Here is a 26,252-nt window from a genome sequence, read left to right as displayed (position 1 = left end):
GAAGAGAAGAAATTAGCATTTCTAGCTTTGTAACACATTCTCTTTGGCATTACACTGTCACAGATGCTGGGGAATGAGAGCTGATTCATCACACCAATAGCAGCTGTCCATAGTACCCTAAGCTTTCTGCAACTTTGGGAAGCTGTCACAGTATGTAAAAAATGTTGAAAAGGTTGGAAAAAGAAAGCAGTAATTATGAGCCTTTAAAAAAATATGTAAAAGTTTGGAAAGCTGATAACTAGAGTAACAGAAACCCAGAGTATCACTAGAGTGACAAAAGAAACCATAAAGAAAGGGGGGAAAAAAGAAGCAAATATTTGAATATTTGTATAGGTGTTTTCACCCTTATCAGTACATTTTTAATTGGATGTCTCAAACGGCCTCTCATTGTAGCCAGGATGGAGGGATGGAGGGACAGAGGTAGGGACGGAGCGTATAGTAGGAAGGAGCTAGGGACGGAGGGAAGGAAGACAAGTATTAGTATTAACAGTAAGTCTTACCATTTCACACGTGAGGCACTAAGCCACAGAGCTCTGGGTAACTTGTTTAGTGGCACACAGCTAATGACAGATGAGGTCTTCTCCTAAAATTAAGTGAAGATAAAACACAAGTACAGAGGTTAACAAAGGAAAGTATTTCACATGGAAGTTTCCTCCTCTAAAACACAGTGGGCTTACATGGAACTCCCTCAGAGGACCTTTTCTGCTCCACATTCTGTGATTCTACTAGTAAAACCTTCTGACATGTTCTCCTTCGTGAGTACTGCAGAGAAAGGCAAGATAAATATTATGTGGAAAACACTGATTGAAAGCTCTGTAAGAGAGAATAAAAAGACCAATTGGGAAGAAAAGGAAATAATCAGCTCAAGGGAAGCCGAAGTGATCAAAAGAATTATAAAAACGGGATAAAAAGAAAATCAATATTAAAAAGAGAGAAGGTAGAGTTAGAAAATAAATAGTAATGGGATTCCTTTCAAGAGTGTGAGCGGACACAATAGAGATGTTAATCACCGAAAGTAATTGTAGTCGTTGCCACTTAAACTTAACGCACATTTATTTAAGGGTGCTTCATTTTCCTGGGTGGCGTCTTCTGCCATGAAGTTGCCCCTTGACAGGGCATGGCTGAAGGAAGGTTACTGACCAAGATAGCTGCCCTCATCCACCAAGTTCTGTGGTGGGTTTTGTTTTCGTTTCTTTAATTTCCTTTGCAGAAAGCGAACTTGTCTCTGATTCGGAGCAGCCTACTTGCTAGGTGTGTATGACTCTAGAGAAGTTAGTTACCCTCTTTGTGCTTCAGATTCCCTTTTCAGAAAAGCAGCCGATGATAACACCCTCTACCTTATAAGGCTGTTCTGAGAAGACGGAAATACTGGGAGTAACGTGCTCTGGAAAACGCTCTGTGCTTCCCGCTGTGGTGATTTATGGGCACCATCGTCTTCCTCATCACGAATGGAGGCTTCAGTGAGCACCTGCTCTGTCGGCTTTCCCCAAGACCCGTGATGTGGAGCAGTCAGTTTCTTTCCAGAGAGAGTATTTAGGGAGAATATTGGTTTTTACCCTTAAACGGTTCACTTTTATGTGCTGACACCCCCTCCCCGCTGACGCACCCTGTGTCCGTAGAATGACAGGGCGGCGTTCCATCTCCCATCAGGCCGGAAACCTCCCCGTGCAGGCCTGGCTTCAGCCACCTTACCCGGAGCAGGACAAGTAAGCAGGTCTCGCCACGCCGTAAGTGCTGCTCTGACGAACGTCAGCCAACGCCAGGTTAAATCGGAGCCTTCTTGGCCAGAGAGATTTGACACACTGGGAACATGCGATAGCCTGGAAAAGAGCATGATATGAAGCAGAACCAAGTTCACTAAAGGAGAAGTATATTGCCGGACTCTCCCGGAAAAAACCAAACTGCATAGTCCACATGCAGCAGCAATGGGTTGGCAACAAAGGCAGCAACAGACCAAAAAGGCCTTTGTAGCGTGACCAACACCATAAGCATTGCTGGAGAACAGCCCCAAACTAGGTGGTTTGTTGTGTCACATGTTCCTCAAGCACAGGTGGGCAGTCGTTCCTGTGGAAAGTTTCTATTCGTTGTGAACTGACTATATTTCATACTCCTCAGTCTGCCCATTTCAAGTTTTTCTAACTTCTTAGGTTCGCAGGCTTCAGTATTAGCTCAGACTCTCTGGATGAGCAAAGTGCCTCATGCTTTATTTACAAAGAACATGAAATCTCTGACATAAATTGCCTCCACTTTCCCATTCTCTACAAGAAATTTTTCCATATTTCCTGCTCAGCTTGTCTTCTTTCGTGTCCAGTTCATGGGCTGGGAAATAGCCCCTCTCAGGCTAGCCCCACAGCCTGGTCCTCTTAGGCGTCTCTGGAGACCTGGTTTCATCAGTTGTTTCTACCCACCGCGTCATCCCTCTCTCTGCATGGTCATGTTCAAATTCCCATGACCTTTTCTTTCTCTTCCCCAGATTTCTTGAAGACATGGTGCCCTGTCACTAATGCAAATTCTGTTCACTCAACTCCTTGGCCTCCTCCCCAGACCCCGTTGGGCCACCTCTTCTGTTCCCTATTTCCATTAATGCCCTCATATTCCTCTTAGTCCTATGTGCTCAAAGCTTATCATTTCTCTTTCATTCCTCCTCCTCTCTCAAAGCAACAATAATAATAAAAATATCAGCTAGCAGAGGTACCTGGGTGGCTCAGTCGGTTAAGTGTCCGACTTCGGCTCAGGTCATGATCTCATAGTTCATGAGTTCGAGCCCCGCGTCAGGCTCTGTGCTGACAGCTCAGAGCCTGGAGCCTGCTTCGGATTCTATGTCTCCCTCTCTCTCTTTCCCCTCCCCCACTCATGTGCACACGCACGCTCTCTCTCTCTCCCTCTCTTTCTCTCTGTCTCTCAAAAATAAATGAAAACCTTAAAAAAAATATCAGCCAGCATGTGTTAAACACTTGTGATGTGCCAAATTCTTAACAAACATTGGTATTTATCCTCCCCTCAGGAGCCGGCAGTATTATCCCTATTTTATATATAAGGAAAACGGTGGTCTGGATTGAAATTCAAGTGCGTCTGCCCCCAAAGTGTGTGTTTTTAAGCTGCCGGGAGGAAATATTTCACAGAAGTCAACATTTGACAAGTTCTTTTATTTCTGTCTTCATGTCTCTTACCACCGTCTCTGCAGTCACTGTGATTCTTCAGGCCCTTACAGCGTTCTGCTTCCTGCCTAGCCTCATCATTGCCAGTCTTATACCACACTGAGTGGTTACTCCTCCCATCTCCTTAGCCCGTCTTGTCAAGTCCACACTCATGGTCACAGCCATCGTCCCTTCATACAAGTCAGCCTGAAGACTGCTCTTTGCCAGCTGCCCCTGGACTCCCAGATTTCAGTTTCACTATCCCTTACCTAAAATACACACCGCCACGTATCTAAACCTGACCTTTGAAGCCCAGCTCAATTGTAATTTCCTTCAAGAAGGTTCTCTGTGTGCTCCATCATTATCCCCCATTCCCTGCCAAGCTTGAGATAATCTTTTTTTTTGGTGCCATAATCCTCCCACCCCCTCTTTTTCTCTTTCTCAATCCCCCTCTCTTAAAAAAAAAAAAGATAGATAGATAGATAGATAGATAGATAGATAGATAGATAGAGGCACTTGGGTGGATCAGTCTGTTAAGCATCTGACCCTTTGTTTCAGCTCATGTCATGATCTCACGGTTCGTGAGTTCGAGCCCTGCATTGGGCTCTGCGCTGACAGTGCAGAGCCTGCTTGGGATTCTGTGTCTTTGACCTTCCTATATCTCTCTCTGTCTCAAAATAAATAAACTTTAAAATATACATATACAGGGGTGCCTGGGTGGCTCAGTCGGTTAAGCATCCAACTTCAGCTCAGGTCATAATCTCACAGTTTGTGGGTTCGAGCCCTGCGTCGGGCTCTGTCCTGACAGCTCAGCTCAGGGCCTAGAGCCTGTCTCCCTCTCTCTCTGCCCCTTCCCCATTCTTTCTGTCTCTCTCTCTCTCAAAAATAAACATTTAAAAAATTTAAATATATATACATATGCATATGTATATCTGTGCTCCTTTCCTTCATGCATTGACAGAACCTCACACAGCTGCTTTCACATTAGGCCTACATGATGAACAAAGAAATCAAGGAATATGTCAGCCATGTAGTTCAATGTTTAAAAAATAAGAGTGTTATCACAATATAAATATGAAAATAAAATGTGGAAACAGTAAGGTCATCTTATTATACTCAAGTGATACACATCTGTGGAGAATCCTCCCCTGAGGTGAGACACCAAAAACTCAGTTTGGGAAGTTGTTATCCAAAAAGAGCTGGAGGTAAGACTAGTTAGTTAGGAAGCGTGAGCACGCATGGCTTTTCAGAGGGGAGAAAACCAAAGGCCCATTTCCACATTCTCTTAACCTGTGCCCAGGGGACGAGGAAGAGAAGGCCCTTCTCCCCTCCAGTGAGTATATAACAAAGAAATCAGGATACATGGATGGATTTAGAGAGGATTTTTCTCCCAACAAAAGTTGTATGCGAGGATGAGGTTACTAAGGAAAGGGGTGAGATTGCTTTCTTTAGAGATCCTTAAAAATTGGATAGACTGTTAGATCTGCAACTGTACACACAAAGTCAGGTTCTGGAGCATTTTCCATTTGCTAACTCATTCCATTTGTCTCAGTTCAGGGCAGGGAATGAATAGACTTACTGTACCTCAAATCCTGATGATTCTGCAGGAAGGAGTAGTTTCTAACATATCAAGCATAATGATAATAATATAATAATAATATTAGTAAAATGACATTTCTTTTAGCATCTGCTTCTCTAAATCTTTTTTTTCTCTAAATCTTTATATTCTAAAATGGAAAATCTGAAAATTGATATTCACCAGTACTGTCCTCCATAACATTTAATGGATTTTGGCTAAGTGAGATTTATTTTTAAATGCTTGACCTATTACATACTAATAGTAGAACACGGCCGTTAAGAGCATAGGCACAGAAGCCAGACTTGATTTAAATCCTGGCCATGTCACTTACTAGCTCTAGGGTCCTGGGTAAGCTACACACCTCCTGGGTGCCTCAGTGTTCTCATCTGTATGTGGGATATTGTGTCGCCTACATTATGGGGTAGCTGTCTTCAAATGTGCACATCTTAGAGGAATATCTGATACACAGTCACTGCTCAAGGAATGAAAACTTACTATTTTTGCTAAAACATATGATGTTTCGTTTTTGTTCATAGCATGTATTCATCAAAAGGTTATGTTTGCTGCCAGAAAGGTATGCTCCTTCTTGAGGGAAGCAGTTACGGAGATACATTAATGCTTTCGAGCCACTGGAATTACTGTCAAGTGATAGCCTCGTAACTTTGCTAAGGGAGTTCCCTGCTGCATGATTTTCACAAAGCCCTGCACCACAGCCTGACTATGTATGTGATCTTTGGAGACCTCCGCCACATATTTTTGTAGAGCAACTCTATTTCTAATAACCAATAACTAGATACAGTCCAGCTGTCCTTCCATAGGTGAATGGTTAAACAAATTAGGCTACATACATATCATGGAATACTAGTTAGCAATAAAAGGAACAAACTTTTTTTTTAATGTTTATTTATTTTTGAGAGAGAGAGAGAGAGCTCTAGTGGAGGAGTGGCACAGAGAGAGGGAGACACAGAATTCGAAGCAGGCTCCAGGCTCTGAGCTGTCAGCACAGTGCCCGACGTGGGGCTGAAACTGCCGGACCGCGAGATCATGACCTGAGCCAAAGTCGGATGCTTAACCGACCGAACCACCCAGGCGCCCCAGGAACAAACTCTTGATACACACAACAACTTGGATGGATGTCTAGGGAATTATGCTGAGTGAAAAAAGCCAGTCCCAAAAGGTTATGTACCATATCATTCCACATACAGAACATTTGAAATGAAAAAAATTTTGAACAGTTTGGGGTTGCCAAAGGATAGGCATGAGGGATGGGGAGAGAATCATGGGGGAGCTGGGAGAGGTGGTGTCCCCCACATAGTTTTAAGACCTTTTTTTCATGGGTAAATGACTCAGGAATGATTCGCTAAAAACAAATTCAGACACTTCTGTACATTTGGGGATAGAATCACTTCTGTCACCAGGACTGATCAAAAGATGTTAACATGAAGGTAGGTACTACATCTGATTTGGGATGTGTTTAAGTAGGCTTTTTACGCATGTATTTGTAAAATACTCTTTTTGTCCCTAGGAATAATTCGGGTTTCACACCAGCAGACACTGTGGCTATCATTTTCTGTTCTACACACAAATCCCTCACACTGGGTAAGTGATTCACAGAGTCGAAAACCAACTTTTTAACCAATATTACCCTCAGTTACATCTTACGATTTTAACATTTAAGCATTTCTTCAAATTAACTGGAATGGAGTATTATACACTGTGTTAGATAAAGAACAATAGCAAGATGAGGACGGGTCATTGCTCTGAAATACCATTATCTGATTGGACCAGTTTTTGAAGGCCTAAATTTAATAGTGTGGGACTTAACGTAATTTGTAATTATGTTTTTGATTCTCATAAAAGGTTTTCAGAGTAGTGTGTTAACATTAAAAGCCGGGGAAGGAGGTAGTAGGGATGGGGGAAGGAGAAGACTTTCTTCTGAAAAAGAATGGGCAAAAACTTAGCTTTGGAAAGCTCTAGAGTTGCCCCTGGAAAAGTTAACTTACTTTTTTGGAAGATTGGAGGAAGGTAGAAATATTCTTATCCTAATCTGGTATTGACATTAGTTTAAAGTCCATTTCAGAATGTTACTTCCATGAAGAAACACAATGTGGTGATCATTAACCCAATCTGATTAGTGCCTGAAGTGAAATAAGTATTTATTTAATAGACAAAAGTAGATCAAGAAGAAAAGTGCTGTTTTCTACTATGCTTTATCCAGTGTATTGGCATTATCCCAATAATCTGTCCGGGCAACTGAATCCGTGTTTTTAGTCATTAAAAGTCATAAAGTAACCAGGAACTTTACTGACAGCTTCATTCACAAACTCCTTGAGGTAGTAGGCACATTGTGGTAAAAAGTTGTATTAAAAATTTATTTATATTTTGGCATGTGACTCACTTAAAAGAGTCACTTAAAAGAGTGAAAAAGCATGACAATTCTCTGTATGCTCATGTTAAAAAGGTTCAGTCTGTAAGTTAGAAAACAAAGACGTTCCATAATGTTGTTACTAACCCCATGCACGTTTGTTTGATAGAATCTATTGTCAGTCTTGCCAAGTTTGGAAAATGACTTCAAAATTGGACAAACTAAGGAACAGTTGCTATCTAGGGCTTCAGCTTATTTGAAGAAGTGATATACAGTTAACTCTTGAACAATGCAGGGAGAGGGGCCTTAGGGGCACCAACCCCCTGCACAGTCAAAAATCCATGTATAACTTTTGACTCCCCCAAAACTTAACTACCAATAGCCCACTGTTAACAAGAGGCCTTACCAATAACACGGTCAATTAACATAGTATTTTGTATGTTATATGTATTATATACTGTAATAAAATGAGCTAGAGAAAAGAAAATGTTATTGAGAAAATCATAACGAAAAATACATTTATAGTACTATACCATATTTATTTGAAAAAAAATACACATGTAAGTGGACACTTGTAGTTCAAACTCATGTTGTTCAAGGGTTACTGTATCTAATGTCTATACGTTGCAGTATTTCTGTTAGGTTTTCTTCATAATATTATCGAGTTGAAGTTGAAAGCACTTTGGAAGTCACGTTCCAATCCTGACTTTGTGACTGGACAAATCCCTTAACTTCCCTGAACCTTTGCTTTCTCATCTGTAAAATGGGGCAGAATCATATTCACGTTTATGAAGTTTATTATTAAGGTTAAAGTTTGTTAAGTAGCTGGCACAGTACTTGTACATAATCCATAGTCAGTACATGGTAGAATGTGCCATAATTGCTGTGTATGTAGATCACTATGGAGGAAATTCTACAGCCCACCTACAGAGCCGGGTGCGCTACCTGGCACACAGCAGACACTCTTTCAAGCAGGAGCTGTTATTGTTTGTTATTATCAACTGTATTAATTATGACCATGTTACCATTTCCACGGTTCCAGTCCCCCGACCCCTGGTCCTATAGATTTTCATGTAATGGGTGTGGTTTAATTTTTGACTTCAGAGAAATCATCTTGCACTTCTTTCCCCACGCTGTTATTGCGCTGTGATGTCTAGTGTTCCAGGGCTCCTAAAAAGTAGGTAGGGAGTCCAGAGGCCAGGGCCACCAGACGCCTCAGATGTCCAGAGCCAGAGATCAAATGAGCCCATGTCCGGTAGAGTGGATTAGAGGAGATGCTGAGCTGTGGCTGCACCATATACACTCTGCATTTCTGCAGTGGGCTTGTAAATCCCATACACTCCTTGGGGTTTTTTTGGTCAGAAAAACCAAAATGGATTTTTTTTTGTCTCTCCACGATGTTCTTTTGTGCTGGAGCTGGCTGTATTGAGCAAAGAACTCTACCCAAAGAGCCTACTGAAGCCTGACCAGTATTCTTTTCTTTTCGATGAGCAAAATACCTACCCATTGGATATTTGTGTGTGTGTCTTTTTATTTTTCTTAATCTCAACACCATATTCTTCTGTTCCTGATGCTTTCTGAAACCTGATTTTCAGGCAAACGGGTATTCTGAACACTAATCAGAAGTAGCTGTTTTGCTAAAAAGGGTTGGGTTAACTCGGACAAAATGTCTGCATATGCACTTTGTTTTTGCAGTGCTCTCCCATGAAGTAGACCCTTAGATACTACAATAAGATACAAGCTGGTATCTAACTAACCATGTAGTCTAAATCCTCAGTTACTTTCATAACATGATGGCCTTAAGCTTTTTTGGAATTGTGAGACCTGAATACTTATCCTCACTCTTCCAGTGAGGCATGCCCAGGCTTCAGTTTCCTTACCTCTTAGATTAGGTAATTTGACTGACTATTCTGTCCTGGCTTGATCATATCTGGCTGCCTTCCTGAAGTCTCCTAGGTAGCATTTACCTCTTTGCTACTTCCCTTATCTCAGGGGGGTGACATGGATTGCCCTTGTTCCAGCAACACCCTAGTCTTTACCTGTAGAGAAGGGTCTTGGCTCAATTATCACTAGAATGGCCTATGAATTTACTGTATCCGTTTTCACAAGATGCAATGCACATTCCCTTCTATTGGGGACCTGACATCACTTACAGAGGATCTGCCATGACAATGATAGTAATTATCCTAAGGGAGCTTCTTCTCTGCATGGAAGTGGAAGAACATCACACTAAGTGTGAAAAAATTCACATTCCGGAAAGCGAGGAACATATTTCAGATCATATCACTCAAAATTATACTATCTCTCACCTCTCACACAAAGATAAAATATAATAGATTATAATATATCTCTTTGGCCCTGAGAAAGTTTATCTGTCCCTCGTGAGATCACTACCAAAGTATTTCTTCTAGTGATTTTACACACACGCAACAAATGTGCACACACATCTAACACCTCAGATAGAATACATTCAGTAAGGCTTATGAAATACCATTCATTATTATATGTAGTATTTGTATTTAGGAATAAATCATTGTAGACCAAGTGGTACCCAGGTAACTAATGAGCCACAGATGAAAACCCTCACTTGAGGAGCCTTCTGAAATATTCTCTTGTACATACCCTTTCAATTTATTTTATTGTTCTTGCTTTTGCCCTGTCTCAATCTCTTCAGTGTACTTGCATCTACGCAGATGCTGTATTTGATTCATTGCTTTTATTAGTGCATTTGCCATTGATTGATTAGTTCTTCGTATTAGTACTTTTTCTATTGATTGATTGCAGATGAAGTGACTATTTGACCTTTAATTATGAGGCTTCCTATTGAAAATGACATTGAGCTATGGCTTCACATAATCCATCTGGAAAGCCTGACATGATGCCATTCCCTGGAGTTCGTTCAGGAAGAAAGAGGAGGCCTGAAGGAAGCACCGAGCTATCACTGTGCCTCATCTAAAACAATACTCCGGGGCTTGCATGCTGCTCTCCTATAGTTTTAGCTCAGGGTTGGAGGTAATTTTATATTTGTCAAGACAGCATCCCTTGCAGTGGGTTACCTTAAAAGCTGTGAACTCTCCCAAATTCTCCTCTAGTTTGATGTTGATATTTGTAGAATAATGACAAGGTATTTTACGTAGCAGAGATTGAAGAACGGTATATACCCTGGTTAACAACGGCTCAGTGCACAGTCAGTCAATAGATCTCATCAGAAAGAAATTCGATCCAAGATACTCTGTGGAATTAGTAGTTTACTTCTATTTTATTTTATCTTTTTCTCTTGAGTATTCAAATCACTTTGCTTATCTAGAGTTCCAATACATGTGAAAAACATTCTCAAGACACCTCAAAAGAGAATGTTTCAGGAGGTTTGAGATCCCTTCATATAAGTTTATATTAGTTTTTAATGTTTTTAAATAGCAAAATGAAAGCACATACTCCCATAGCATGTCAACTGACTATTGACAGTCAGTTGTGAGATTCTCAGTCATTTATTTCTAGAAGCATTTCTGAAGTGGAAGAATGCTATTTAAAGTTTAGAGAATCATGATGAATGCTTATTAAAAGCCCACCATATGTCTTACCGTTTATAGACACTATGGACAAGGGCGAATCAAGGCAGGGATTCCCTCACACTGTTTAGACTTCACTATATGAATCTATGGTTGCAGTTGCACAGCTGAATTGTGACAAGAAACTATGCATTAAGCAAAAAGAATATAACTTTTTGGTAGACCTGGGATTCTGCAGAGTGGAGAGAACACATACCTGATTCTAGCCTGGATTCCAGTTCCATTGATCTCACCAAAAGCTGGAACAAATCATGTAACTGCTGCGGGCCTCAGTTTCCTCATCTGTAAAATGAGAAGATGGACAAAACGATACCTGACATTCCTCCCAGGCTTAAGTTTCCATAGTCTGTGCTCAGTGACTGTTTCCGTTCTAGAACCACTGCCCTGCTGTGTGTGAAAGGGAAAAGAGCTCGCGAACGGTTGTGTAAATAATGTTACATTATTGCAGGAAAAGAAATACGGCTTTTGCTTCTTCCAAATACGGCTTTTGCTTCTTCCAAAAGAGGTTAAAAAATACCTTCACCCTCCAAAGAGTTTCATAGGAGAAACAAAGTCTGCAACGGATCTTATTTTTAGTTTTCCTTGGAAGCTACTGGAGAATGCTACAGGATTACCCATAACTTGGGCTGGAAAGATCACTTAATAACATCTGCATTATTTTCTCAAGAGGAAATGGGATTGAAATATAAAAGTTTTCACTTCTGCTATTCTTTTCCCCTAAAGCTTATCTGTGATTCTATTTGGCACACAGAGACTATTATCTTTTTTTTTTTTTAATGTTTATTTATTTTTGAGAGAGAGAGCGAGACAGAGTGTGAGCAAGGGAGGGGCAGAGAGAGAGGGAGACACAGGAACCGAAGCAGGTTCTAGGCTCTGAGCTGTCAGCATAGAGCCCCACGTGGGGTTCAAACTCACAGACCACAAGATCATGACCTGAGCTGAGGTCAGATGCTCAACCGACTGAGACACCCAGGCGCCCCAACAGAGGCTATTATCTTAATAAAACTTGCCCCACAGTTGGGAAGCAAGCTTTGAGCTCATTAAATCATATGACCCGAAAACCTTGAATATTAGCAGGTCAGTAACATTATTTTGCCTACAAAGAAATGAGAGCATGGAAAATTTTTACAAACTTAACCCCAGATCATATAACTAATAGAGACTGGATGCCCAGCCTCCTGATTTCCAGAACTGCATTGTATAATAAGATATGAAAGCACTTGGAAAACCAAAAAGTACTATACTGATTCCAAATATTGTAAATGTGCATTCTCGGTGTGAATTTGAATTATTTTATTAATTGCTTAAGGAAGAAAATCACTTCTGATCACATTGCTAGTTATAAAACAGTTTTAAATACTTAATATCTATAATTGTTCCCATAGGCATATATTTCCATGCGGCCCAGTCAGAAACTGGCATTCATTCCTTCTACCTTCTATAGTAACAAAAGGTTATATTCTATTTAAAGTGAGTCTTGATGAGCCAGCCTCTCCATTTCACATGAGGCATCACTGTCTGCACTTTTTCTTGCAAACTAAGAGCCACAGTGCTGTATGACAGTAAACTATAAAGTGGAAAGAGAAGTCCAGAGAAGAGACAGAAAATAGAAGTTTGTGTCTGGGTCGTAGCCATAAATATGTATCTGTCCTGTGGTTTGCCACTGGAGTTACAGTTCCATAAGGAAAGGCAGTTCGGGGACCTCTGCATTTGACAGATTCTTAAAGATGCCACTGAAATTATAGACAGAGTAGATTTTGCTACTGCGCTGAAGAAAAGTGAGGGAGTGTCTGTCATTTTGTACCATTTTTTGATCCATATAAAGAAAGAAATGTAAGTGCTCAAAGTGGTATGCTTATGTTTCTCAGAGGTTTGTGGATTGTTTTGCTTTGAATTTTTGATTCTGAATTTGGTGTCTGAAAATCGTTGCTAATACATCTAGACTTAGGTAATAAAGATTTAAGAAGTTCCCAGGTTCTAGGTGGCAAGTATGAAATGAAAAATAGTAAAACTTCTTTGTTGTTTTGTCTTATTTAGCCTGACCCTCAAGTACCATTAATCTTAATGATGTGCCAGGAGCTGTTCACCTGGAGATCAGTGCCCTGCTACCCACATTTCCCCTCCTCCTCGTTTCCTATGCCAGAGACTGTCAAACGTGTTAAATTAGCAACCTACAGTTAGAGATACATTTTACAGTGTCATCGAGTACACATTGCTTGTGTGTAAAAAGTTTTACAAAACCCCATTCACTCTTATTTTATATGATGCATTCCATATTCTATCCAAGTGGTAGATAAAACCCATTACATTGACTTGCAGTTCCTTAATGGGTCATAACCCAAGGCTGGAAACTATTACCTTATACCTTTTTGGTAAGATTTTATTCCCTTCCTCAAATAGTTACCATATAGGCTTAAGCGTCCACTGTCTTTTTTCAGTTGAACTTTAACCCAAATTTCTGATACCATGTGGAGACCAGAGCTAAATTAAGACTCAGAATAATTCTTGATTTATGGTAATATAAGATCACCTGCATTTAGATTTTTATTAATCCAGCTTATGTTACAGAGTCTCTGTACCTTTTTTTGGGTTTACTTTTTAATTGTGTCTCTATTCATCATGTTTTCAATAGTAGTGGGAATAAAAATAACAGCTAACAGTACTTGAGTACTTAATAGGCAAACACTGTGCTATGTGCTTGTTACCTGAAGTAATTTACTTGAAAATACTTTTGTGTCCAGTGTGGGATCATGTAGGCACTAGTTAGTTCAGAGTTCAGCTCTAGGGACAGCCAGTTGCTCTAATGGAAAATTCTCACAGGAGTGTTCGGCTACTATTTTATCAGAAAGGAAATACTGCAGAGGCAGCTATAACACATGCTTTTGTGATCTGTATCTCTGTCAACCAGAGATTTTGCTAATGAGTATAATGAATTCTGAAATGGGTTTGTATTGATGAAATTACTGACTTGTTACTTTGCATGATAAATGTTATAAATGCACTCTAATAAGTATACTGCCTGAAAACTTTAGAGACACTTCCTACTTGCCTCAAAGAATCTAGCAAACCCAGTAGCTTGAATATGAAATCCTCCGGGCTGTGGAGGCTTATCCCTACGTGGTTTTGTGCCCCACTACTATTAGGAGGATGTGTGGTTGCCTGAGGCTGACTGGAAGGGTCATGGAATCCTGTGCTGGAACGTAGCCGTGTGTGCTTTGAGAGGGGCTAGTGAGAGCGCTTGAAAGGTCAGAGCCAGGGCCTTGAGTTGACAGGATAGGTTGTATAAACTGTTTCTATGTGTGACTACGAATATGTGTTGAGTTAAAAACACCTGTATGTGTGGCAGCTTACTTTCATTCAAACCTGCTGGCAAGCTTGTGGGGGCCTAGCTCATCTTCACCCATTCTTAAAATTCTTGGGTGGCTCAGTCGGTTAAGCGTCCGACTTCGGCTCAGGTCATGGTCTCGCAGTTTGTGAGTTCGGGCCCTGCTTCAGGCTCTGTGCTGACAGCTTGGAGCCTGGAGCCTGCTTCGGATTCTGTGTCTCCCCTTCTCTCTGCCCCTCCCATGCTCATGCTCTGTCTCTCTCTGTCTCTCAATAATAAATAAACGTCTAAAAAAAAATTTTAAAAAAAATTATTTCTGTGGCCACTACACATTATCTGCCAGAAAGAATCTGGAACTTATGCGTGACCAACCTGGTGGAGGTCACCTCCCAAATAGTCCTTTACACACACCAGCTCACATCACTCCTGCAATCATCCTGGATAAGGAAAGTGAGGCTCCTAAGTGATCAGCAGCTTGCCCAAGTCACATGACCCAGGGGGCAGAGCCAGAACTTACACGAGGTCTCGCCCTCAGCCGCTGTGCTGTGCTGCAACGACAGTTCTACAGAGAGTATTGTGCTCTAGTACCAGTCCTGTGGGCTACTAGCTATGAACAGTTTAGGCTAGATGATCTATGGGGCCCTTCTAGTTCTAGCATTCAATAATTCTCTGATTTTGAAAGGTACTCAGCTTTAGAATCTTGAGCCCTTCAGAGGGATACCTTAAGATCAACATTTCAACAAGGGTGGCCCTCTAAATTACAGCAAGTCACTTCCTTTGAAGAAGAAGAAGAAGAAAAGAAAAAGAGATTACTGCACCTCATCTGATTCAGAATTTTTAAGACCCTGAAGTCCGATTTTTGAAACACACCAAAAAAGAGTATTTTGCACACGAAAGTTTAAGAGGCATCATAATACACGCATCGAGAATCACCTCTCAGTTTCCAGAATGCTGGCTCACCTGCCCAGAACTTTAGGGAAGTGTTTGACATAGTAGAGCATTCAGGCAAATTTTGTGTAAGTGCTTTTTGATGGTAATGGAAACTAGTTTGGGTCAGCTTGGCTTGGTTGGTTTGGGTTGTTTGGGTTTTTTTGTTTGTTTGTTTGTGTTTGTTTTTGACTTTAGTCTGGCCATGATGTGCCCCAATTGTAGATACTTTTTATTTCATTATTAGCCAAAAGGAGATACTTAGGACACAGATGCTCATGACATACTCCCAAGTACTCTAAGAAAATAAAATTTTACAAACAACTCAGTAGGCTTGGACACTGATTTCTCAAGGCCACTCACTTTCTCGTTCCATGGCTCCAGTGTATGATATTGTGGTTATGTCTAAGAAGGATGAAAACTTGCTCCTGTTTTCCCAATCTGTACCTATATTTTTGCCTGAACTTCAAAGGCCTTTTGATTTCCCTTTGTATGAATGTGGTCAAAGCGCAGCTTTTGGATGTGGAAGTATGCCAGTATTTCACAAGGCATAGCCTGATCAGAGGAAAACCCTTCACTCAGCAGCCACACCCCCAGTGCTCACTCCAGAAGCCTCCAGAAGTGAGGCTTGCTTTCTTTAAGCTTAAAGTAAAGTTTAAGCATATTGAAAATAATTTCAGCATGCCTGGTAGTTGAAGGTTGTCCGTATAGAAGTCCCTTGATGAAAGGAAATAGATATGAATTTCCCCCCCAAAATCTTACAGTGTAATTCATACCATGGAAAGATTCAAAAAGAAAATAAGAGGGGAGGGGAGGGGAGGGGAGGGGAGGGGAGGGGAGGGGAGGAGAGGGGAGGGGAGGAGAGGAGAGAAGTGGAGAGGAGAGGAGAGGAGAGGAGAGGAGAGGAGAGGAGAGGAGAGGAGGGGGGAGAGGAGAGGAGAACCACAAGCCCTTATCCAGAATCTGTAGACAGATGAAGGCCAGTGGAGTCTTGGCCACACCCTAGGTTGGAAGTTTCAGTTCCTGTGGCAATCCTCAGTAGCTACCATTCTCAAAAGTTGTAGGAATGCTTCTGACATCACCCTGGGTGTTTCAGTGGCAAGCCTCTTCCCCGCCCAGTCCTGTAAACTACTAAATCTGAGCTCCACAATACTATCTCATAGTGCTCTTTCTAACCATAATCGAAACCCTAATCACAATCATTTGGGTGGTGCTGACTCTATGCCAGATGACCGTACTAGGTACTTGACAAGCCCTGCCTCACTAAAACCTCCAACTTTGAGGTGGCCTCCCTTTGAGACAGTTGTTTTAACCTCCTTTTCAGCAGATGTGGAAACTGAGGGGATTAGGGTTAGATCACCCGATCATATAGCTGGCAGAGGGCATGATCAGGATTTAAAACCAGGTCTCTGATGTCAAAGACCAGGTCCTTTCCATCATGCCACCCAGGATTCTAGAAACACCTGAGAATGATGTGTCAGCCGTCCACCGCTCGTTCAGTCTCGGTGGCAGGGTGGGAGCAAGAGGAGCCGTCGTTTACCTGCACCAGCTGCACTGCCGCTGGACTGGGCTTGCAGTGGCACTGAAAACTACGTACCTTACCTTACATGCTTTGAAGGTCAACTTAGTGGCATTAAGTTAGTGGAAACTTTTAATTCCCAGTTTTCTTTATTTCCAAGTAAAAAACCACCAGTCATGGAAGTAGCTCTAAAGAGATTAATTGTACCCGTTAATAACCAAATCATGCGCCCTCAGTCATATACACGCCACGCTTCTGAGAGGGAAACGGCACAAGAGGTGAGGGGAACACGCTGTGGTGTTCTGGAGCTTGTCCTTTGTGAGGAGGCCTTCGCCCCGTCCAGGAGAGCTGACAGCGGCCCCTGGCCCAGTGCTTCCTGCTATCTCTACACTCGCTGTCAGTTGCCGAGGGGTTTGGTCTTTACTATTATTATTATTCATATTTAGAAAGTTTGCCTGTAGCAGTCCTAAAATGTGCATCACAGGACAGCAGCTGTTTACCGTGTTTGAAGTGAAGACGCTCACCCAGGAGATCTCATTCACTTGAAGTTCATATCTCTCAATCTCCACTTGCAAACAGAGACCTGTGAATAACATTTGTCATTTCAGAGTTGCATCTCTCCAATTATTTATTGGGTTGTGTCTCTTCCAGAAGTTCCCTTAATTGAGCCAGACACTATAAACCGGTTTGTGTGTATTTAATGACAGCCAGCTCCATGCTCCTTTACAGTGAGGAATAAACGAGCCTGCAGCTGCAAAACGAGGGGGACACCCACAGCTTCCTTGTCCCCATCTACAGCCCCATCCAGACAACTCCAGCCAGAAGTTAGAGTTAGCTGCCCACTTTTTAAAGCCATGGGGTACCAGGGGGGTTTTTGACAAGCTACCTTGGGGGCAAGAGGAGACGTAAAATTGGACACAGCTCAGAAGAGGCCGAGGCCTCAGAAAGCCAGCTCATTTGGAATGTCATCTCTCCTGAAGCTGAGCATGGCAACGATACTGTAGCAGCGACATTTCTCAGAGCTGCCCCTGCTGCACGTTCCCACCATGTACTGGTTCTCTGTGTGCTATGACTGGTCTACTCTGGTGCAAGCACTCTAGTACTGCTAGAGCAGACATTCTAAATATTAATGAAAAACAAACCCCTTGAGGGGAAGGAAAAAAGAAAAAAAAAAAAAAAAAGAGGTTAGAGTGGGAGAGAGCCAAAGCATAAGAGACTCTTAAAAACTGAGAACAAACTGAGGGGTGATGGGGGGTGGGAGGGAGGGGAGGGTGGGTGATGGGTATTGAGGAGGGCACCTTTTGGGATGAGCACTGGGTGTTGTATGGAAGCCAATTTGACAATAAATTTCATATATTGAAAAAAAGAAAAAAAACAAACCCCTCGACACTGGCAGTGAGTGCAAAAACAGGAAGCAATGGTGCCGATGAAAAGGTGCTTTTGAAACACAATTTTCTTGATTCGTTCATTCACTCACCAAGTGTTTTTTAGTGCCTACTATATGTTGGGTCCTGTTCCAGGTCCTATGGGCTGCAGCAGTGAACAAAGTACAAAAAAGTTCTTGCCCTTACTAGCTTCCTTTCTAGTGGGATTAAACAGACACTTAAGCATAGAACATATCCGATGATGGTTAAGTGTTATACAGAAAAATAAAACCAGGAAGGAAAATGAGGAGTGCCAGGGTGGAGATGGGAAGGTTTTAGGCTGAAAGAGGGTGTTGGATCGAAGACCTAAAGGAAACAGGGAGCAAGTCACATGGGTATTTAGGGGAAGGAGATTCCAAGTGGAGGGAGCAGTGAGGGTGTGGGGCCTGGGGCAACACTATGTGCCTGGCAAGTTGGAGGATGAGGAGGGGGCCGGTATTCAAGAAACAGAATGAGTGAGGGAGAGAGCTATAGGAGACATGGTACAAGGGGTAGGAGAAGGGCGAGTGATATTGTGTAAGACCTTGTTGGCCACTGTAAGGACCTACATTTTACTCAGGATGAGAGTGGAAGTCATTGGAAGGTTTTGAGTACACTAGTAGATCTTGAGTAGACAAGATCCAGCTTCCACTTTGAAAGGATCCCTATGGCTGCTGTGTTAATAAAAGCCTGGGGTTGGATGGATGGAAGGGTACAATAGTGAGAAACAGGAAGGCCAATTAAGAAGCTTTAATCCAGATAGGAGTTTAAGGTCAAAGGCAATTCAAAGGTGGGAGTGGTATTGGATTTTGGACATATTCTGAACACAGAGCCTATAGGGCTTCCTATAAACTAGATATGCTTATAAGAGAAAGGAGAATTAAAGATATTCTAAAGTGTTTGGCCTGAGGGTCTGGAAGGATGGAGTTGCCATTTACTGGATTCGGGAAGATGGCAAAGGAACAGATTTTGGTGGCTGAAGAGGGATGTGGGGGCAAGTCAAGAGTTCCATTTTGAACATGTTAAGTTTGAGATCTCTTAACATCCAATGGAGAGTTGGCCTTGTAAGTGTGGGGCTTTCATCACATAGAGGTTATTTTAAGCTCTCAGACTGGATGAGGTCACTAAGGACTATGGAGATAGAGGAGAAAGGAGCTCGGAGGACTGAGCCCTGAGGCACTCCAGAGGTTAGAGAGGATATGAAATTATTTTGATAGTAAAATGATCTGAAATTCTAAATCAGCCAAACATATTGACATCCAAACTTGCAGGCCTGTTTTCTTCTGCCTTATAAGGCTGAGGGGAACATTAAATCAGAAAGTAGATATGAAGACACTTTGAAACATTAAAGGGAGAAGGCTCCGCTGTTTATCTGCTAATGCTAGGCACTGTATTAGGCACATAAGTTGCCTTTATCTCATGTAAGCTTCACAGTAGCCCTGCACAGTAGGTATTATTGAGCACACTGTCCAAGGTAGAAAGTTCTGCTTCAGTGAGGTCAGATATTTACCCCAATCCACATAGTGACTAAAGAGCAGAGCCTACAGCATACAGGCCCATCTGTGCCTCCAGCATCCTCCAGAGTCCTCTTGCTCCCCCCTTCTACCAGACCTGGCTTCTCAGCCCAGCTCACATTAGAATCATCTGGGAGCTGTCCAATAACCGTGATGCCCTGACCTCGCCCCACAGCGATTACCTCTGAATCTCTCAGGATGGACCCAGCATCATAGTTCCTGAAAGCCACCCAGGTGATTCTAATGTGTAGCAGGGGCTGAGAACTACCGCATCAGACTACTTTCTGCGTCTATGTGCATTTATGCACTACTGTGTTTCAAAAAGACTGCAATTTAGAGGGCGCCTGGGTGACTCAGTCAGTTAAGCATCCGACTTCAGCTCAGGTCACGATCTCGCGGTTTCTGAGTTCAAGCCCTGCGCTGACAGCTCAGAGCCTGGAGCCTGCTTTGGATTCTGTGTCTCCCTCTCAGCCCTTTCCCTGCTCGTGCTCTGTCTCAAAAATAAATAAACATTAAAAAAAAATTTATTTTAAAGACTGCAATTTAAGATTATCCCTACTGATTTGTTGATAAAAGTGGCCATTTGTCTGTACTGACTTGTGAAAACCACAATTCTCTTAGATGTGTGAAGTACTCAGAGGTTAAGGAGAACTGAGGGGATTAGACAAACATCATTATTTCCAGAAATGGCTCCAAGAGCTTTCTTAATTTCTTCCTCTGCCTAAAAGCCTTCTAAATGAGGCCTTAACTCTCCAATTTTTATATATTCAGAATAGATAAAGAGCAGGAGGAGGTTAGTAGGACATCACCTAGCTAAGTTAAACCACAGAAACCTGAGTGAACATTTTTAAAACAGTTGGATTTAAAAATAAATAATGCTAATTTCTAATCCCCAAATCAAAACTGCCTTGTTTTGTGTCAGTTCTTTAATTCTTTTGTGTCAGAAGACATCTCTTCTGATGTTGATGTTCATCATAAACATTGTATCATCAAGAAGAAAATTACTGCCAGAGGGTGATTAACAGCCATGTTGACAAAAGAAAGAATGTATCTTAAAAAAATAATGTGCATTTGGGTCACAGCTGATCACATATACCACTTAACTAAGACTTGAAAGCCTTCCAGAAGTTCCACCGTCCACTGTTAAGAGCATTATCAGTGCAAAATTTTAGGGAGCACTAAGTTTAGAGGGTGGCGGCTGTGTCAGAATCCACGAAAGCACGTGTCACATCCATCTGCTTCTCTGATGTGCCTCGGACTGAAAAGATTGGAGTGTTTTTCTTCATTTATATAAAAACACATCTAAAAACTTCTGTAAAATTAAGCAAGCCTTTCCAGAGCCGGAGTTCGGTGAGCTCTGTTCTGAACCAGGGGCCACTTCTGTATTGGTGATCATGTTAAATATATTCTGATGACCTTGTGTTATTTTTGTCATACGAAAGTCTCAATCTATTTTTGATGTTTTCATGTCCTGTGAGCATGAATATTAGCCAGATTTTCTCGTAAGAAGACAAAAGACTCTTCCTTCACAGCCTAGAAAAGGAAAAAAAAGTCATGTCCATCTACTTCCTGCCCACCTTGTCTCCATAAATATGGTGACCCCATCCTGGAAGACACAGCCGGCGTTTGAATGAAGCCTCCCTGGCTCAGTTCTTTAATTCATTCTTGAATTCCCTGCTTGCTAATTACTCCTACAACGCTGTCAGACAGGTGAAGGTGTACCTAATCTTCCGAGGCAGAAACCTTCAATTGGTAGAGTTAAATGTTTCATTGTCAGCATCTGGTGAGTCGGCTCAGGCCATTCATTAAACGTCTTTTCCAATCAGAACGTACCTGTTTCAGAACAGAAATAACACCAGCTGCTCATTTTGGTCTTTTCTTGCATCTTTATTTACATAAAACTTTCAGCAAAGCGATGGGATTACAGCCCAGGTAACTGAAGACTAAAACACAATCTATTATTTTCCTAAAGGGCCAAAAATGATCATAAGCCACCTTTCATTTGAAGCAAGTAAAAGGCCGGTCACATAGGCACCTTTGTTGAAAGGCGTACCTCTCTTTTCCTTTCAGACTTCTCTTGTGTAAATATTATTTTTCTTAGGTTTCACCCTCTTGTTTTCGATGTTAATATTATCAAGCATCTCTTTTCTCTGGGGTTCCTAAGTACCCCAACAAATAAGCATTTCAGGCATTGCAAGCACAGAGTATGGTTGAAGACCACAGACGCTGGAGCCAGTCTGTGTGTATTCACATCCCAGCTACGTCCAGTCACTAGCTGTGCATGGCCTTGGGGAAATTTGTACTGATTGCGACCTCGGTTTCCTTATCTGAAAAGTGGAAACAAGAATGGTAGCTTTACTCACACCGGAAACATGAGGAGTGAATGAACTGATGTTTGCACCCTCTCAGAATGGTACCTGACACATAGTAACCTGTGTAATTATCTTCTGTACCCTGTAGTGCCTTTCCAACACACAAATGAAGGTCAAAAACGTCCATGAACTCAATGGGGCACCTGGGTGGCTCAGTCGGTTAAACATCCGATTCTTGATTTCAGTTCAGGTCATGATCTCACTGTTCGTGAGTTCGAGCCGCACTGACGGTGTGGAGCCTGCTTGGGATGCTCTCTCTCCCTCTCTCTCTACCGCTCCCCTGCTGGTATGCGCGTTCTCTCTCTCTTAAAATAAATAAATAAATAAACTTAAAAAAAAAAAATCTATGAACTCCAGATATGACTTCTGAAGTTCTGTACGAGGTGGGATTGTTGAAAGACTGAAACATGGATACTGCTCTCTCTTTTCTAAAGCTTTTGATTACTGGAAAGGTGGTTCCTTTTTCTTAATAATGGCCTTAGATGTGTAGTTTGTAACCTTATATTTGTTAATTGTCCTGCTCTTGCAGACCTAATTCTCCCTTTTGGATTAAAAAAAAAAAAAAAAAACATTCTTGAATTACGGTTTTGAAAGATGAAGGATAAATGTCTAAAGTTTCACATCAGAAAAGACATCTGACATTTAAAGTCTTCCTAAGTGTGGAGGGGAGGGTGGCCGGAGAGCAGTGTGAGCCCCTGAGAGGAAAGCAGAGGGGGTGTTTGAGGCCAGTTTGTGACGCACGTTTGCTGACGTCTCCTGTGTGGATTGTAAAGTGTCCCTTCCCCTCTCATACGCCAGCTACAGAGATAACCCTATGACATATTTTGGGCTTCGGAGGTTAGAAATTAAAATTCCATTAGTAGATATCTGTTAAACTGGTGCAGGATTGCCGTGTTTTTCTGCCAGAGGCCTAGCCAAGGGGGTTCGTCAGAGATCCCGGAGCTGCTGTTGTTGCCTTTGTATTGAGCAGTTTGGAAATGTTCAACATCTGTGTGGGTTCCGTGAACCCACTGGGGCAGTAGGGAAAGTGCGAGAGAGCTCCTATCTGCATATGTTATTTAGTCGTACCTCATTTTGGATGCCTCTTTGTATAAAAAGGACACAAATGTCTTCTTCTGTGTGTCATAAAGCAGCAGTAGGCTTTCTGATGCTGTAGTGGGGTAACGCCAAAGATAATAGGGCAGGAGATTGCAGTTAAGGATGGAATGACACAAAAAGACCAGGGAGGAAAGTGAAATGTAAATCATTGGCAAGGGTGAGGCAGTGTAATCTGCATATTAAAGTACCTTGGAGAATTTGCACAAAAGACCAGTTATTTAGATGGGAGTGAGGAGAAGATCTGTGACATCCTGTCCGCAGTCCTGAGGGAATCTGCAGGAAGTTGACTTGCCAGCCTTCAGAACATTCCAGATGGGTTTGGAAGGCTGGGGGGAGGGGATTGGGGGAGGAGTTCTAGAATAGCCAGGATTGTAAGCAGAATAGAATTCTGGGGGCTGTGCAGACTAAATAGCAGCTGCTCCAAAAGGCCACACCTTAGGGTAGCTCTTGACGGACCTAGCAGGCCTCTACAAGCCAAGCCATAACCATTCAACCTCGAAGCAGATGGCCTTTCGTTTTACCCCCTCCAAACCAGAGACAAAAATCGGAATAACACAAATGTTCACTGAATCCATTTGCCTAACAACTGTTTCCCTAGACAGCAGTGCTGCATTTTCTCGCTGCCGTGTGTCATGATTTTGTGACTGCGTGGAATTTGCTCTTTGCCTTGATTTGGCCTGGTGTCCTCTATCTTCTCTCCCTATTAAATGAGTAACAGCATACACTCCTTGAAGGCAGTGGAAGGGGGCGATTGCCCATTTATTCCCTGCACCTAGAAGATTGTCTGACACGTAATGAACTTTGTACATTGTTTCACTTACTGTCTATTAAAAAAGACAAAAGCCCCAAACCTACAGAGTAGGTACACTTTACAGATGTGAAAACTGAGGCTAAATAACTTGCCCAACCAAGGCCACACAGGTGGTAAGTGGTGCACGTGCTGACCCAGGGCTCTTTGACTTCTGTGTCAGGCTTCTTAACTCCTACACTGACCTGCCTCACGTAGGTTACTGGATATAATAAATTATAAATGGCTGCATGAAAATGACAGCTATATTACTGAAAATTAGCTCGCTTTAGGTAAATCTCACCTGAAAGCCTTTTCTAACCAAATTCTAAAACTTGTTGCACTTTATCATGGTATCATTTTGTGCTCTAGAAATGGCATGTAATTGCTCCCTTGTTTAGTAATTGAGATAAATTAGTGCCAGTGAGTTTGACGTTTTGTGAGTACTTGTCTCTAAAGAGAAAGACTGTGTGTGTGTGTGTGTGTGTGTGTGTGTGTGCACGCGTGTGTGAGAAGGGAACACGGAGATTGGCATTTAGTGATGTGGGAGAAGAGTGTCTTAAACAGCGACTGCCTTCCTGGGTTACATTATGACTGGGGAGACCATCTATCCCAATGACTTTTAAAGGCAAACATGGGCTTTTCTGAGAGATTCACTGAGGAAGAGATAGAATTCAATAACAATGTGTAGGACATTTAGATAGTAAACTTATGGATGTTTCTAACTAAGAACAGACTAAACAAAAGTGGGAAATCACCATGACGACGGAAGAGAGAAGCAACTGGATTCCAGATTTGCCAGCAGCTTTCTCCAAACCTCAGTGAAAAGTCTGAGAAAGCATTTAAATGGAAAACAAGTCATGTGAATTCAGGCGAATGAACCCCTGAAAGACAGGAAGTGATCCAGGTGATTGGAATACACGCTATCTTTGCTAAGTGGGAATGTGAGTGTCATATTAGACTTCGAGGGACGCAGAGGCTGTTTTCCAACATACTTCCTCTCCTACTCCACAATTTAGTACTCATTTCAAATTTCGTGTTCCTCAGTCAGTCCAGTTTCTTTCCTTCCTGCAATAGCAAGTGTATTTTGTCCTAGGAAATACAGTCCTCTCCCCAAGGAGTGTGTGAATGCACTCTCTTTGCAATCTAGCAAAGCAGCTAGTATTTATTTGTTCCATATCCTGTCTTCTTAAATAGGAAACATTACTTTAGTATCTATTCTTAAGTAATCAATCATTTATTAAGTACCAGTCCTGTGCTTAAATACTGCAGGAGTTTAAAAGAAGAATGCTATACTCTGCCTATGGTCAGGGGAAAACAAAACCTACACCAAAGAAAATAATGGCAACATAAGCAAATGCTAGTTTATCTGATGCAGGAGGAAGAGCATCTTCTTGCCTCAAAAGACGAAGAAATCAGTAGGGAGGCCACCTTCACGGTAGAGGAAATATAAAGCTGAGCCTGAATGAACCCATAGGATTTAGGTGCATAGAGAGAAAGGGCAAGATCCAGCAGAGGCTGGGCTTTCACAAAGACAAGAAAGTGCTAGACCTGAGCTGAGAACTGCAATTGACAACTGAAAGTTTGGTTTAATGGAGTTGGCATAGCTCAGTGATTACAAGTAAATAGACTGAGGTCCAATTCCGCCTCTACTGAAATGCATGATGCATGATGTCAGGCAAGCCACTTAACTGCTCTCAACCTCAGTTCCCTCATGCCTAAATGGGAAAATTGCCCCCACTCCATAGGGCTGTTGCAAGGATTAAATGAGATAATGCAGGCAAAGCACTTCGCACGCGGTAAGCACTTACAAAATGGTGCTGGTAGTAACTGTTTTTCACTGAAGTTGAATAGGTAGAGAACGTGATGAATGGGCACTGGACAGTCATTGTAATTCTTGAGCAGGGTATTGGCTTTAATTAATGTGGGTTGTAGGAAGATTAATCTGGCCGTGGTTTGGAGGATTGATGAAGGGAAGACTCTGAAGATGGGTTATGTCAGGAGGCTATAAGAGTAATCTCAGCTTGCCTTTATGAGGTACGGAATTAGGAAGGTGGCAGTGAAACCCGAGGGGGAAGGGGAGTGGCAGGCGGAGGAAAGAATCTACAGATTTCGGTGGCTTGATCTAGGGGTAAGAAGAGAAATGGGGTTGGTCCAAGATAATTCCCAAACTTTGAGTTGTAGAAACTGGGGAAGCCAGTGACAGAACGGGTTACACTCACCATGCTGACATTTGTCCCTCTGGTGGAGGAAAGCTGAGGTATCAGGGCAAGAGCTACAGGAAGGTGAGCCGCAGGAAGGCAGAGGCCTTGGCGGTGCTACTGACCTTATATGATCAGCACCTAGAACAGTGACTCACACAGGGCAGAGGCCCAAAAAGTATATTTTTTTTTTTTTTCAACGTTTATTTATTTTTGGGACAGAGAGAGACAGAGCATGAACGGGGGAGGGACAGAGAGAGAGGGAGACACAGAATCGGAAACAGGCTCCAGGTTCTGAGCCATCAGCCCAGAGCCTGACGCGGGGCTCGAACTCACAGACCGTGAGATCGTGACCTGGCTGAAGTCGGACGCTTAACCGACTGCGCCACCCAGGCGCCCCCAAAAAGTATATTTTAACGAAGGAATGGATGGATGGGTGGATGGACAGATGGTGAG

General features: G+C 42.2%; 1 protein-coding gene across 2 annotated transcripts in view; it reads left to right on the top strand.

The window, feature by feature from the left end:
- SLC10A7 (solute carrier family 10 member 7) overlaps positions 1–26,252 on the top strand; it is a 250,997-nt gene that overhangs the window by 213,736 nt on the left and 11,009 nt on the right. For both annotated transcript variants that reach the window (XM_060654029.3, XM_060654028.3), the window contains one exon: positions 6,242–6,315. In XM_060654029.3, the coding sequence (XP_060510012.1) occupies positions 6,242–6,315 (74 nt within the window). The remainder of the gene's footprint in view (positions 1–6,241; positions 6,316–26,252) is intronic.

The sequence above is a fragment of the Panthera onca genome, chromosome B1, assembly GCF_046562875.1.
Source record: "Panthera onca isolate mPanOnc1 chromosome B1, mPanOnc1 haplotype 2, whole genome shotgun sequence".
Lineage (NCBI taxonomy): Eukaryota > Metazoa > Chordata > Mammalia > Carnivora > Felidae > Panthera > Panthera onca.
This window is presented reverse-complemented; position numbering and strand designations above follow the sequence as displayed.